Source organism: Cynara cardunculus (assembly GCF_001531365.2).
Source record: "Cynara cardunculus var. scolymus isolate 2C chromosome LG 3, CcrdV1, whole genome shotgun sequence".
Lineage (NCBI taxonomy): Eukaryota > Viridiplantae > Streptophyta > Magnoliopsida > Asterales > Asteraceae > Cynara > Cynara cardunculus.
In genome coordinates this window covers 40203415-40218066 of record NC_037530.1, presented here as the reverse complement: position 1 = coordinate 40218066, position 14652 = coordinate 40203415, and the positions used below count along the sequence as shown (strand labels likewise).

General features: G+C 37.4%; 2 protein-coding genes across 4 annotated transcripts; both read right to left on the bottom strand.

The window, feature by feature from the left end:
• Positions 1-3023: 3023 nt before the first annotated feature.
• On the bottom strand, positions 3024-4502 carry LOC112510367. Of its 2 annotated transcripts, none has more exons than XM_025115765.1 (4): positions 4425-4502; positions 4161-4295; positions 3918-4062; positions 3024-3823 (listed from the first exon to the last, which is right to left on the bottom strand). In XM_025115765.1, the coding sequence occupies exons 1-4, from the start codon at positions 4473-4475 to the stop codon at positions 3315-3317; spliced, it is 840 nt and encodes a 279-aa protein (XP_024971533.1). In that variant the 5' UTR covers positions 4476-4502; the 3' UTR covers positions 3024-3314. The 2 variants fall into 2 exon arrangements, with proteins under 2 accessions (XP_024971533.1, XP_024971534.1); XM_025115766.1 differs by having other exon boundaries at positions 3027-3823; positions 4161-4266; positions 4425-4486.
• Positions 4503-5902: 1400 nt separating this feature from the next.
• Positions 5903-14484, bottom strand: LOC112508783. 2 transcript variants are annotated; one of them, XM_025113529.1, is made up of 7 exons: positions 14262-14464; positions 14087-14138; positions 10779-10923; positions 9981-10244; positions 8317-8398; positions 7026-7222; positions 5903-6347 (listed from the first exon to the last, which is right to left on the bottom strand). In XM_025113529.1, exons 1-7 carry the CDS (start codon positions 14329-14331, stop codon positions 6093-6095), a joined length of 1065 nt encoding a protein of 354 aa, XP_024969297.1. In that variant the 5' UTR covers positions 14332-14464; the 3' UTR covers positions 5903-6092. The 2 variants fall into 2 exon arrangements, with proteins under 2 accessions (XP_024969297.1, XP_024969296.1); XM_025113528.1 differs by having other exon boundaries at positions 14087-14484.
• Between the last annotated feature and the right edge of the window lie 168 nt (positions 14485-14652).

Sequence of the window (14652 nt, the reverse complement as noted above, 5' to 3'; positions counted from 1 at the left end):
AAACAAAACCGTGCGACTACTGCTTTGTGGTTGAGCGGGCAGGTTAGTCAAAGCGGACAATATCATTGCTACGGGGTTCTGGGGGCGTTACAGGTTACCCTTGGGGTTTTCTCGTCCAGACCGACCGTGCGAATTGCCAGGAATACTTCTATGGTCTATTCATAATGTTAATTTGATGATTTCCACCACAAAAACTTGTAAGAAAACCGTTCTCATGCCGGAAATTAACGGATTCACGCATCCGCCCAATCGAACTAACGCTTGTCGTGCAGTTCGTCGAAACCCATTGAAATCATGTTGTATTACCACAAACCTTCATTCCCATGGTGTGCTCTTTGTTCTAAGCTTCGATTTGACTGGTCATGGGGCAAAAAAGAATCCCATAGAAAAAATTATGCATGTTTAGGCGTTAACACTCATTTTTGGTCGATACAGCAATTAAGGTAACCTTGAGTTTTTCTCGTCCGGACCGATCGTGTCGGGTTGCCATGAAAATTTTAATGATCCATATACAATGATAATGAGATGTTTTCTACCAGAATGAAATTGAAAGAAAAAAAACGTTCTATTGCTGGAAAACTTACAAAGCCATGCATTGGTCAAATCAAACGAATGTGTGTTGTGCGGTTCATCAAATCCTGCTCAAATCATGTTTTATTACCAAAAACATCCTACCCATGGCCTGATGATTGTTCCAAGATTCGAGTTGAATGGTCATGGGCCTAAAAAAGAGTCTTGTAGCAAAAGTTATGCTCGTTTAAGCATTAACACCCATTTTTGGCTGATACACCAAGGGGTTACCCTTGGGTTTTTCTCTCCCGGACCAACTATGCCGGATTGCCATGAAAACTTCTGTGATCTATTTACAATGTTAATGAGATGTTTTCCACCATAAAAACTTGAAAGAAAATCATTCTCGTGTCGGAAATTGTCAGAGCCACGTATTTGCCAAATCGAAAGAACGCTCATCGTGTAGTTCGTCGAAACCCATTCAAATGATGTTGTATTATCACTACCTTTCTTCCCATGTTGTGCTTACTTTTCGAAGCTTCGATTTGACTGGTCATGGGCCTAAAACGGAGTCGTATAACAAAAGTTATGCGTTTTTAAGCGTTAACACTCATTTTTTATCGATACAACAACGAGGTACCCTTGGGCTTTCCTCGTCCAGACCGATCGTTTCTAATATACTGTGTTAATGAGATGTTTTCTAACAGAAAACACTTGAAAAAAAAACGTTTTTTTACTGCAAAAATTCTGGAGCCAAGCGTTGGCAAAGTCGAATGAATGTGCGTTGTGCAGTTCGTCTAAACCCACTCAAATCATGTTGTATTACCAAAACCTTCCTACCCATGGCATGATGTTTTTTCCAAGATTATATTTGACTTGTCATGGGCCTAAAACAGAGTTTCATTGCACAAAAGTTATGTACGTTTAAGCATTAACACCCATTTTTGGCCGATAAGCAAAGGGGTTACCCTTGGGGTTTTCTTGTCCGGACCGTTCGTACCCAATTGCAATGAAACTTTTTTCGATTCATCTAGATCATTAATAAGATGTTTTCCACCATAAAGAAATTGAAAAAAAAAAAACCGTTCTCCTAGCGTAAATTGACGGAGTCACGCATCGGCCAAATCGAACGAACGCTCGTCATGCAGTTCGTTGAAACTCATTCAAATCATGTTGTATTAGCACAAACCTTCATTCCCATGGTGTGCTGATTGTTCCAAGCTTCGATTTGAATTTTCATGGTCCTAAAAAGGTCTATATACAATGCTAACGAGATGTTTTCCACCAGAATGAAATTGAAAAAAAAAAGGTTCTCTTGTTGGAAATTTCTAGAGCCATGCATTGGTCAAATCGAACGTTTGTGTGTTGTGCGGTTCATTGAAACATGCTCAAATCATGTTTTATTATCAAAAACTTCCTACCCATGGCATAATGATTGTTCCAAGCTTTTATTTGACTGGACATGGGCCTAAAAAAGAGTCTCGTAGCAAATGTTATGCTTATTTAAACGTTAACACCCATTTTTGGCCGATATACCAAGGGGTTACCCTTGGGGCTTTTTTTCGTCTGGACCGATCGTGCCAGATGGACATAAAAAATTCCATGGTCTATTTACAGAGTTAATAAGATGTTTTCCACCATAAAAACTTGAAAGAAAATCGTTCACATGCTGAAAATTGCCGGAGCCACGTATTGGTCAAATCGAAAGAAAACTCATCGTGCAGTTTGTCGAAACTCACTCAAATCTTGTTGTATTATCACAACCTTTATTCTCATGGTGTGCTTCTTGTTCCAAGATTCGATTTGACGTTTAAGCATTAGCACTCATTTTTGGCCGATACGCAAAAAGGTTACCCTTGGGGTTTTCTCATCGGGACCGACTGTGCCGGATTGCCACAAAAAAATTCATGGTCCATGTACAATGCTAATGAGATGTTTTCCTTCCATAATGGAATTGGAAAAAAAAAACGTTCTCTTGTTGGAAATTTCCAAAACCATACATTGGTCAAATCGAATGAATGTGCGTTGTGCGGGTCATTGGAACCTATACAAATCATGTTTTATTACCAAAAACTTCCAACCCATGGCGTGATAATTGTTCCAAGTTTTGATTTGAATGGTCATGTCATAAAAAAGAGTCTCGTAGCAAAAGTTATGCTCGTTTTAGCGTTAACACCCATTTTTGACCGATACACAAAGGGGTTACCCTTGGATTTTTCTCGCTCGGACCAACCGTGCCGGATTGCCATGAAAACTTATGTGGTCTATTTACAATGTCAATGAGATGTCTTTTACCAGCTCTGACCGTACAAACTTTGTGTGGGTCATCTACAATGTTATACACACTTGAGATAACCCAAGAAATTTTATTTTTTTGGGAGATACGCAAGAAATGGTGAAGACTCCCAATGTGGTGTGAATTTTACGTTGTATGTAATAACTTTCATATGGACCTGAAAATGTGTTGAAAAGTTAATGTGGAAGGTGATGAGCTTCACATGTCTTCATACGGTCTAACGTTACAACCTACGTACCTACTTGTATATACTAGTTAGATTAATCAGTTGTCTTCTTTTTGTCATCACTGAAGCTATATATACACTGATTAGCTTGATTACATCACATGTACATACTTACATATATATACTAGCTACCTAATCAACAAGAAAAGCTGAAGCTATATATACACACACAGATATATATATATATATATATATATATATAGAGAGAGAGAGAGAGAGAGAGAGAGTCCGTCTACGTAGGTTTGGAATTAAAGTAAGGTGGTGATGGTTGAACTTGTATAATCAAACCCAAATGCCTCTGAAAAGGGCATCTGTGGATGCAAGCTCCCCAAAAGTGTTAAGAAGATGGGAGCAAGAATCATCCAGCTCATTTGGTAACTTCAACTCTAATCCAAGCTCTTGTTGTATGTCATCAGATGCTGATATCAGCAAAAACTCACATCCTTCATAGTTAAGAAACTCTGGTGGATCTGCAGCATGGAATCGTAGTTTCCCAAACTGAGCTTGCAGGTGAGCAGGAAACGTCGCCTGCTTCCTCTTGACATCTCGATTGATGATGGGATTCTTGATCTGTATGAGGAAGGAGGCTTCCCTTTCCACATTTAAAGCCTCCTGTGGCTGGTTTTGATCATCGTCTTCTGCTGGGAACTGTAGCTTGTAAATCAGATGAGTGTGCATCTTCTTCTTATCTTCTGGTCTTATGTGATGCTTTAGTATGCGATACACGCCTTCCCCTAAGGCTCTTGCTGGAGGCTTATGTCTGTGTCCCCTCGTCTTTGTATCGTATTCCTCTATCATGCATACATACATACATATACATGCAATTAGAATGAATGAAAAGTTGTTATTTAAGTGATTAATATATAAAGAATGAATTAAATTAACCTCCTTTCAGAGCATTCTTGACATCCTGAATCTTGGTGGTGACCAACTCGACGAAACCCCAAAAGGGTGTGCCCTTCTGGGTTGGATCAGGAAGCCGTTTCCGTCCCATAACAATCAACCGCAGCAGCGGATCGTGCTTCACCTCCTATGTGGTTCATTAATAGTAATATCATTGATCGGGGTGTTCATGGTAATTATACATAGATATATATGTATAATGAAAGCAAGCATGCATGCATGCACCTGAGTAGTTGCCTCCTGGTGTTGAATGGAGTCGTGGGGACTTAAGATTATGTACATTCGCTGCACATCATCGGAGCCATGTGCTTCTTCCTTCTCTACTTTAGGCCTGTATAAGAAATATATTTCTCCTCTTTCCTGTATCCATTCCACCCATACATATATATATATATATACATATATACATATATATATATATATGAATGATTAAGACACACATACACATACACATACAAATTAACTAATCAAGGGAATATATATATGTACCTGAATCTCGACATCCGGTGGGCTTCTCGTCTCCTCCTCTCCTTGTCCCATTTCTATGCTCTGTCTCTTCCCCACTGTACCAGAGTAGCTGACCCAACACCAATCACCAATACATATATATACACACACTAGTTCTCTTTAAATTACCAACACGTATCACTTGCATGCCTACCTGTCTTTCCTTTCACCACCACGTGTCCCTTTCGATGTTCTGCTACTTTTTTATATTTCTTCTTAATTTCCTTCCCTAATTAATATTAGTATTTATATTCTTATTTATTTTACTGGATTAATATGACAATCATCGTTAATATTTTTTTATAAGAACGATGACAAAAACCGAGTCTCGTATAAGTCAGGTTGAATTTTATCCGATTAACACTTATCACATAAAGTATTGTATATAATATCGTTTTGATATACTAGAATATTATATAAATGAAAGTTTTGATTCTTACCATAATTAATAGTTGATTGTACATGTAATTTCTTAAAGCTAATATATTACTCAATTACATCTTTAAATTACTTTTGTTTTTGGAATAATTAATATAAAAGTGGTGGTCAAGTTGTAAATTTTCTTATTATAACTATATATACACGATATATTGTATTTTTTGAGTTAGTATTTTCAATAATTTTAGTTAATTATAGAAGGTTCAATATAGTTAGTAGAGATATATGAGTAATTAGTATCTTCAACAGCTTTGTGTTAAGCAATAGTCATCATTTGGATTAAGCTCTCAAGCTTTAATTCTAAAAGTATTGTTTCTTTCGTTCTTCTTTATAATGACAACAAGTACTACCGACAATAGTGATCCATAAAGAAGAGCCGTCGTATAGCTCAATATCATCATACTTACATGCATTATTAACCATTCTGATTGTAGAGTTGATCGTATCCCTTATTATATGATTATCATATAGAGAGAGATGGGGAAGTTTCAAATACAAGATTAATTACCCGTATAAAGTATAAAATTAAGAATGTGCCTTAATATCCAACATTGATATGATAATATCTTGTAATCTACAAGAATATTCCAAGTAAGATCAAATAGATCTATAAACAAAGAATCTAAATTTAAAATAAACTTTATATATATATATATATATATATATATATATGTTTTCAAATCTATAAACTCTTATATATTTTTAAACTATAAACTCTTATTTTCCAACGAGGAAAATAAGACGGATTTCAATCAAAATTTTTCAATCTCAAGTGCAACTTTCTTAATGTGTGAATTTGAAATACTCTTTTTTGAAATCATAGATGTCCACGTCAGCTTATTCGCACCAACTAATCTTCTAGCGATCACAAATGTCTAAAGTTCTCGCAGGTGAACCCCCATGATCATCAGGGTTTTGACAACACCTGAATTCGAACTCTAGAAAAGAAGAGATTTTCCCGCTACATCCTCGTAGTCTTAGTAAAAGAAAAATCTCAAATACAAGTAACTAGGACTGAATTGGAAGAGAGTCAAAATGTTATGCATATAAGCCTGATTGATATGATGCAAGTAGCTGGCCAAAAGCAAGTGTAGGTAGAATACAAGTTATATCCGTGTATAATGTTTTTTGCAATGTTTTTATAAAGAAAAACTATATACTTGAGCAGCAATTGAGCTTTCAATTTACATCTGTTTTCCTTCCTTCTTTAAATTAGTGTATAGTAATAGACGGTTCCTTGATTTGGCGATGCTTTGTCAGCCTACTTAATACAAATGCCATGGCAACCTTTGCACTGAAGTTGGGGTGTCCACGAGCCACGCAGATTACACCGCCAACAAGGATCAATCCATTCGCTATCAATTTCTTTGAAGGCTTTCGTCTCACTTTTTTCTCACTGCCGTACTCTTCTGGATCATCACCCATGTCACCAATCTTGCTGGTACAACAATCCAATGCCAGTGGTACCTACAAGAAAAAAAAATATCAAATTCAGCCATGATGAGATCATTTGTATTGGATGGTAGGGAGGGTTTGGGGGTGGCTGGCGGTTGTGATGGCAACANGGGGGATGGGTGGTGGGGGTGACAATAGTAGTGTGGTGGTAGGGGTGGGGTGCTGCTGTGACAGCGAACCATAGTGACAGTGGGGGTTAGGGTGGGGTGCACAAAGGGGGCTGGTGTTGGTTAAATTGGATGCAGAAGTTATTTGTCTTTTTAAAAGATCAAATTATAAAATATGTTACATTTGCCAAGGGATGGAATTCAGCATTCACTTTTGTCAAGGAATGATGAAATCATTAATTTGTGGAATTTAAAGGATTCCATCCATTTCAACAAGGGAACCAAACAAAGGAATTGGAATTTGGTCAAAGAAATTGACCATTCCAATTCCCTGAAATCGCATGGATCCATGAACCAAACAGCACCTTCTTGATTCAACAGGAACAATACCCAGTATACCAGAAAGATGGTGCCACAACTTATACCCATTACCAAGGCCCTTCTGCATGGCTACTTTTACCAGTTGCTTATCAATAGTTAGGAGCTACGGTAAAAAGATGGCATCAACTCTCTTTTGTTTGAGTTTGGTTGTATGTACAAGATCTAGCAACAATTCATAAGTGATGCTAATGAAAACACTCACCTTCTGAACAAGAGTGATTGCACTCACAACTGAAGTCAATTGAATACGCCTGATGGCCGAATACTTCCGAAGAGCATTATCCATTTTACACACATAACTCCATATGCCCTTGGCAAATATCATCTTTGCCATTTCAACATTCAAACCAGCATCTTCTTGGTGAACCATTTTGATCTCACATGAATTTCTACCAGATACTTCAACAGAATAAAGAAAGTAACAGAAAAGAGGAAGAAAGAAAGAGAAGGAAAACATTAGACTAAACCTCGTCTAGGAGCAAGGGAAAGTAATTTCAATAAAGCTAAACAGTTAAGGAATCATTTGTCATTTAGGTAATTCAGTATGGTGGATTAACATGCACATGCTCCTACAGTTCTAGCACCAGTGGATTGTTTGTACCGATATGCATTAGGATCCCCATTCATGGATCTCTCAGTTCAGTTAAGGGAGTTCTAATGCGCCAAAAGTCCACATTTTTCAGATACCTAATTTGGCTAATTCCATTGCGAATTAAACGTTTACTCATGCAGTTGCTTAAAATTTCAGGGAAGCCATCAACATGTAAGTGAAAAAAGAAAAATCACTTCCTGTTTTCTCTTTTTCTTCATTTTCTCACTCGGTGTCAGGGGTGAAACTCTTGATCAATAATTTCCACGATGTTTTTTTTAATGTAGACATAAATCCAATAAAAAAACAAGGTGAAACTAACTAAAACAGTTTAGTAATGCAAATAAACTTGGCAAATGGCAATATGGATTTGAACCTGAGTGACTTGTTGCATTTCCTACAGTTCATCTAGTTTTTTTTTTTGAAGGGTGTCCTAGGCTATGCATAGAAGGCAAATTGTGACTGCAAGAAATCAGCCCTGATAAACTCGGTGGCCATAATTGTTGTGTATGCCTGGAATCAAACCCTGGGCAGATGGATATTCCACCGCATCCCCATGGCCTCAACCACTACGCCACAACCCTTGTGGTTAGTTTGCATATAGTTGGATTTACTTTGAGTTAATTTTGAGAAACAGCAGGCAAGCTTATATGCACAAAATGACAAAGAAAATGCATATGGAAAAGCAGTAGCCTGAACTTAGGAATTTGAAGCATGTATAGAGTGGTTCACCATATTGTCTACAACTAACATAAGTCATTCCTTGTTGAATAAATAGAACATTGAGTAGCACCAATAGTGCCAATTACTTGGATGATAATATAAGGAAACAAAAACAGGAAAAAAGGATAGATGCTATTGCTAGGATTAGAAAAGCAATATACAGGGTAAAGTAGAAACTTGCCTTCCCTAATTCTCCAACCAGATCTCAAAAGGCCAACCCGTACGTACTTCTTTTGTCTTGGAGCTAAAGGATGGTCACATTCCTAACAACATGGTTAATGTCATCATTGTACAAATAGCAAATGCATAACAATAAGAAAATTTGTAGTAACCAAAGGGCCTTTGGCCTAGCGGTATGTGAGTCCTTGGCCTCGTAGGAGGTCAAGGGTTCAAACCTCACCAAAGGTGAGGAGGGTATGTGAGTTTATTTGTGCTATTTGCCGTATAGAAATATTATATACTTCAAAAAAAATTGTAGTAGAAGTCTGACAAACAAATTTCTTTGCTTCAAGAACCCAACAAATGGAATAGAATAATAAGTCGCTCAAGTAAATTAAGTTCATTGATGAACATTGATCAATAAGTCAAACAAGTCAATTGTACACTTCAACAATAGGAATATGTTGCATGCTAATTTGTGAAAATGTCTTGAACTACGCAAAAGCTTTCGCCAGCACTAATAATTGCAGGTGCCAAGATTCATTTGTCATATCCTTTTCATGACACTGAATACATTTTTAAGAGCCCTGTATGGAGCATGAGCTTAACAAGGCAAAAGAACGAGAACAAGGTTTTTAGCATATTTTCAGAAACAAGCTTCAAGAAAGGGATCATGATGACTCATTTTCTCCGCCATCTCGCCAACTCGTATTGTCCCCATCATCACTGCTTTGATACGCCATGTATTAATTTGAGTAAAACTAGATTGCATTTGATTCCAAACTGAATGCTTACAATAGCTTTCCAGCACTACCAAGACTGTCGAGGTCTCCCATGGCTTTCGCCAATCTAAAATGAGCAAACTAATCGATACCCTACCCCTGCTTTCAACCCTTATATATATTGAAGTATTACTACTAACCGATTTCATATTTGTTGCTTCACCTACTTGTATTACTGCATTAAACACTTGTACCCCAGCCTACTATGTTTGGTTATTTTACTACATTACCCCAGGGTATAACAAAACTCTACTTCGTGATTCTATTGTGAAACAAAAATCTGGAAATTAGAAAAAGAAAATGTACAAAGTATCTAATTTAGTAGGAAAATAAAATACTTTGACTACTTTTCAGGTCCTAACAAATATTTTGATATTTCTAGAATTTTCAATTTCATAAGTAACCTACGTTTAGGGTTCAAAGTTCCATTCAGTTATATTATAACATCTGCAAATTCTCTGGACTTACACCCACGGTATGTACATAGAGTTTCGCACAAGATCACTTCATAACTTTATCTTGGTTCTTTGTTATCTAGAATGGCAACCCCTTGACAATAATCCTATATCCTCCATTGCATATATTCACTTGTTTTCATGCAAATAACTGCTCTACAAAGAAGAAAAATTACAAGTGCACATTGTAAGTGGCCAGTATTATTAGACAACCTCATCAAAAAATATTTATCGACTTGTTTGGCCCATAGTTATTACCAGTATTCACTTCGTAAGTGATGCAAGCCCAAGGTACAACAATACAATTATCTAGTTACCCCCTAAACTATCAAAAATATTCCTAGCATCTAAGAAAATCCAACGCAATAAAATACAAATAAAAATTAGAGAAAGCTCAAATACCAAGTAAGAAATCAATTGTACATTTAAGAACATGTACAATATTATACCTTGCTATAACAGTAAAAAGTTCTATCTCTTCCTTCCCAGAGCCTCCAGGCCAGAATGTATTCTCTTGGTGTCAAGAGAGGGAATTTCTTTATAGTGCGCCCAATTTCAGTTCCATTGCTCTCATCCACCTGCAACTGCTCGTGGTCAATCAAGGTCTTGTCCCACTCCTTTCTATAAAAATTATCCATATAGAAGTCTCTCAGTGTCTCTGAAGAACATAAATTGAATGTTGTCGTACTCAAATACTTCGGGGGGCCACCATCCTGCAACATTACACTTAAAAAATTCAACAAGAAAGAGACGCTAGAATCACACTGAAGACGATAACAAGTGTGGAACTACTTGAATGAGCTCTAATTCAATAAGAAGAAGCAACTACCTTAATATTAAAATGATCACATATGCAGCTATACATGTCCATGCATCTCCAGGGGTCTCAACATATGAATTAAGGGGGAGGAAGTGACCGAAAGTTGAATTACTACTGTATTACTCTCAGTGTGATAATCATATTGAGGTTTGTATCATCATTTTTACCAGAAGACCAGTGATATGAATCAACTTTAATTTTCATCTTGGTAAGAATTAAAGGGAGTTCGGGAATAAACTTGATGTCAAAGCACAAAAAGTGACCAGTAAGTTTTGAAAATCTACAGTGCTAAAATGTAAAAGTTGAGCTCCTCGCCTATTATAGCTTGAACAAAATAAATATAACTGGAACTTTTATTGATATGGTAAAGAAAACTTATGGGATACTTTCTTATCGAACATATGCTTAGGTGAGCATCAACAATAACCTTAGGTTTGCAACACTTCACATAGTAGGAGAGTGAATTATTTCTTCTATCAACAACATTCTCCCACTTGTCATTCCCATGAACAGTCTCATCCAAACTGTCCATCAAAACTTTAAGATCCAAATCAGTAATGACATCTGATATTCTGCAGAAACAGACAGAAATCCCACATCAGCATAGCACCCAAGGATACTAGTTTGAAGATTCAAATCACAAACAAAACAAGCATTACACAATCCTTTCTACTCTGCCAGAGGCACACAACAAATTCAAGAAGTCTACTTCCAAATTTATCAACAAGGACGGTGCACCAAAATTAAGTATTTAACTTGCATCATCATGCCCTCAACTCCGCTGCTTAAGCCTACAAGGAGTTGACTTTCACATTTGATGAGAAGTCCTTTCCTCTCTCTCTCTCTCTATCTCTCTCTCTCTCTCTGCCATTTGTTGTAATACAAAGCTACATAGCACCATATATCAAGCGTTCGGCATGAAATTTAAGTTGTGGACAGTACCAATTCCTACTCTTCATAGAAAAAACCTCTTTTAGATGGGCAGGTTAGCAAAGATCAACATCACGCTCAAGCCATTATGCGCAGATTATACTCCTGACCTGTAATCTTCCCACTGGCTGAACAATTCAGTCCATTCTCACTAATTCTTACCCACTCCTCTTGCCTAAAAAGGAAAGAAATCTCCACAGCTGTCTCCACACATACTACTACTGTGCCTATCCCAGAATACATGCAACAACATTTGGAATGTATATATGGAGCCACTCAATCCATTTAAAATAGAACTGGTGTTCAATATTACTAATAGACCTTTAGGTTGAAATATGTAATGCTTAGGCTTGAAGGACTGTTTCATGATGAAGAGAAAACACTGCAATAAAACATATAACAAGTCTGAGCAGGAAGTAGACCAAAAAAAGAAAAACCTAGATGATAAAAAAACATAGCAGGAGAGAATGGAAAAGTTACAGCTACAGCTCCTCAGGTGGCACATAGATATATAATCATTGATACCTGAGATAAGTGTTGTATGCACACCAGGTGTGCACCCGCTTAGCAAAATTAAAATCACTTAAATAGGTCTTTACCTATTGGTGGCTCATCTGCGACCTATATGTAGCTTTCACTTGTTCTTCATGTAAGGTTCAGCTTTTTCTTCGTTTTAAATTCTTTTTCCACAGTTTCAATGTTTCCAGGTTGCAAAAGAAAACAGAACATTTCAAGTAATTGTTATTTGTAGACTGTACGGTTATAAAAACATAAGCACAGTAGTAGGCATTTCTGAGGGCGAGAGTGGAGAGCGTAGCGGTCGAAGGAGTGAGAAGGAGAGGCAGGCCAAGTATGTGGGATGGACGGTTGCAGTTGGACATGGTAGTGCTAGGCATTTCTAAGGGCATGATCTCTGCTAGGAGTTTTTGGAGACAGACGGATTAGGATTACAGAATCTCAGTAGGGGATTTTTAGTTCTACAATTAGGGGGAAGGGATTGTATGTGTAGAGGGTGGGTTGGTAAGATGTTCTTACATTCTTTTTAGATATCTCTCTTGTAGGCTGATTTGAGTGCTGTTTTTATTGCAGGTCTGTACGTCTTTTACTTTGTCTTTCGTTCAAACTCTTTTTAAACTTTCTAAGGCTGTTGCCTTTTCACATGTTGTTTGTAAAAAAAATTCTAATGTCTCAACTCTTAAGCTTCCAGAACATGTAAATCTCTCAACCAAAAAGAACACAATATCCTGTACTAGTTTTTTGTACTAGATTCCACCAACAAAAACGCAATATCCTGTGGAGGATCTGCAAATGGAGGGACATGTAACATGACTTGCATCAGAATACCCAACTATCCAGGTGTGACCTTGACCAGTGTAGAGAAGACCTTTTTTCAGGGGCACTTATGAGGTACTTGATATACAATATTATCAGAATACCCAACTATCCAGGTGTGACCTTGACCAGTGTAGAGAAGACCTTTTTTCAGGGGCACTTATGAGGTACTTGATATACAATATTGCATCTCAATGACTAGTGCAAGGAGAGGACATAAACCAATAAACCATACCAAGTGAAAATTCAAGATCCAACCGAATGATAATAAGATAGTTCAGTTTCCCTCCTAATCTTTGTATATTCCTGCATATTCTGACTTTCCTTCAGATGGATAGAGTTTGATTCTTGGGATCACTTGAGAGTGAGCATCATGGCCATCAAACATGTTGGTTTCGGCAAGAATGTCAAGAATATGTTTTTGTTGACGAGAAGATCCCTACGCGAGATCAAGCAACCTCAATACCTAAAAGTACTTGAGGTTCTCGAGATCCTTGGTTTTGACATCTTGAATAAAAGCTTTGAGAGCTAAAATTCCCTCGTGATCATTATAGGGATGACAATATCAGCAAAATAACATACCTATGACCCTTTGTTTGAACTTTGAAGAACACAGAATAATCACAAAACACACATGGTCATTCCAAAACATTTCAAAGCTTAAATTTTTTTGAAAAAAACTTGCTCTCGGAGCTTGTTTAAACTTTAAGGCCATAAAGTGATCGCCAAAGATGACATAATTCAGAAGACTCCTCCCTCAGGCCTCAACTACAACATCAAGTGGTTGTTGAATACAGACCTCCTCAAAAAAATGTATTCTTGATATCAAATCGGTGGAGGCCAGTGATGGATAGTAGCCCAAGCAATAATGAGATGAACAGAAGTCATTTTGGCGACAGACTAAACGTCTGGTAGTAGTATTTCCTATGTGACTGAGTAACCTTCAGTAACAACTAACAAGTATGGCTTTGAGCCGAGCAAGAGGGGTAAGGGAAGAGGATAAAGTGAACTTCTTTTCGGAAGGGTGTCCCAGGCTATGACTGACTAATACCAGCAAATTGTGAATGCAAGAAATCAGCCCTAATAAACTCAGTGGCCACAATTGACATGTACGCCTGGAATAGAACCCTGGGTAGATGAGATATTCCACCACATCCCCCAGTACATCAACCAATGCGCCATAACCCTTGTGGTTGACAAAGTAAACTTATTAGGCTTAAGTAACATTCTCTGAACATCTCTATGGGAACATCCAGTTTCTCCAAGAATTTTGCATAGCTAGTAGCTAAAAAACTTAGGTTTAGATAACAAGTTTAACGCATGTTGAATAAGAACTCAGATGTAATTGTTGCATTTTTCTATAGACAAGGGGGAAAAACAAGATTGGATATGAGAAAAGCAAAATAAATGACTGAAAACTCAAATCCAATAAAAAGAAACAAGTAAAATAATAAAGAAGGGCGAACTACGAACCTGTGTTGCTGGGATGACGGTAAAACAGAAACGGTGGGATTGTTCAATTGTCCTGCGGATCCAAAAGAAGAGTTCCTGAATAATATTGATAATCTGGGGAGGATTTGAAACCTCGCGAATTGCCACACAAAAATGAGGGTTACGACAGCAAGAGTGTAGGTGACCCATCCACTACCAATTTCCCTCCAGAATAGTGACGATGAGCTTTGCGATAATAACAACTTGGAGGTCCACATTTTCTCCATCTCACTTTTACTTGCAGTCGGAGTCGGAGTCGGAGTCGGAGTTGGAGTTGGAGTTGGAGTTGTTCATCTAGGGAAGGAAGGAGGCCTACACGCTGAAGCGGAATCACATAAAATTGAAAAAAGTGGCCCTCTTTGGTCTTATCGCCATCCACATGACGTTTTGTTTGCACCTTGCAACTCAAGATTGTTTATATGTGGTTTCTTACGGATAACGTTAACTTTTTGACAAATCTACTTTATTTTAGAGTAAATTACAATTTTGGTCCTTATGGTTTGCCCAAATTCAAAACTAATAGCTTGGTCATTGGATTTGATTCTTCC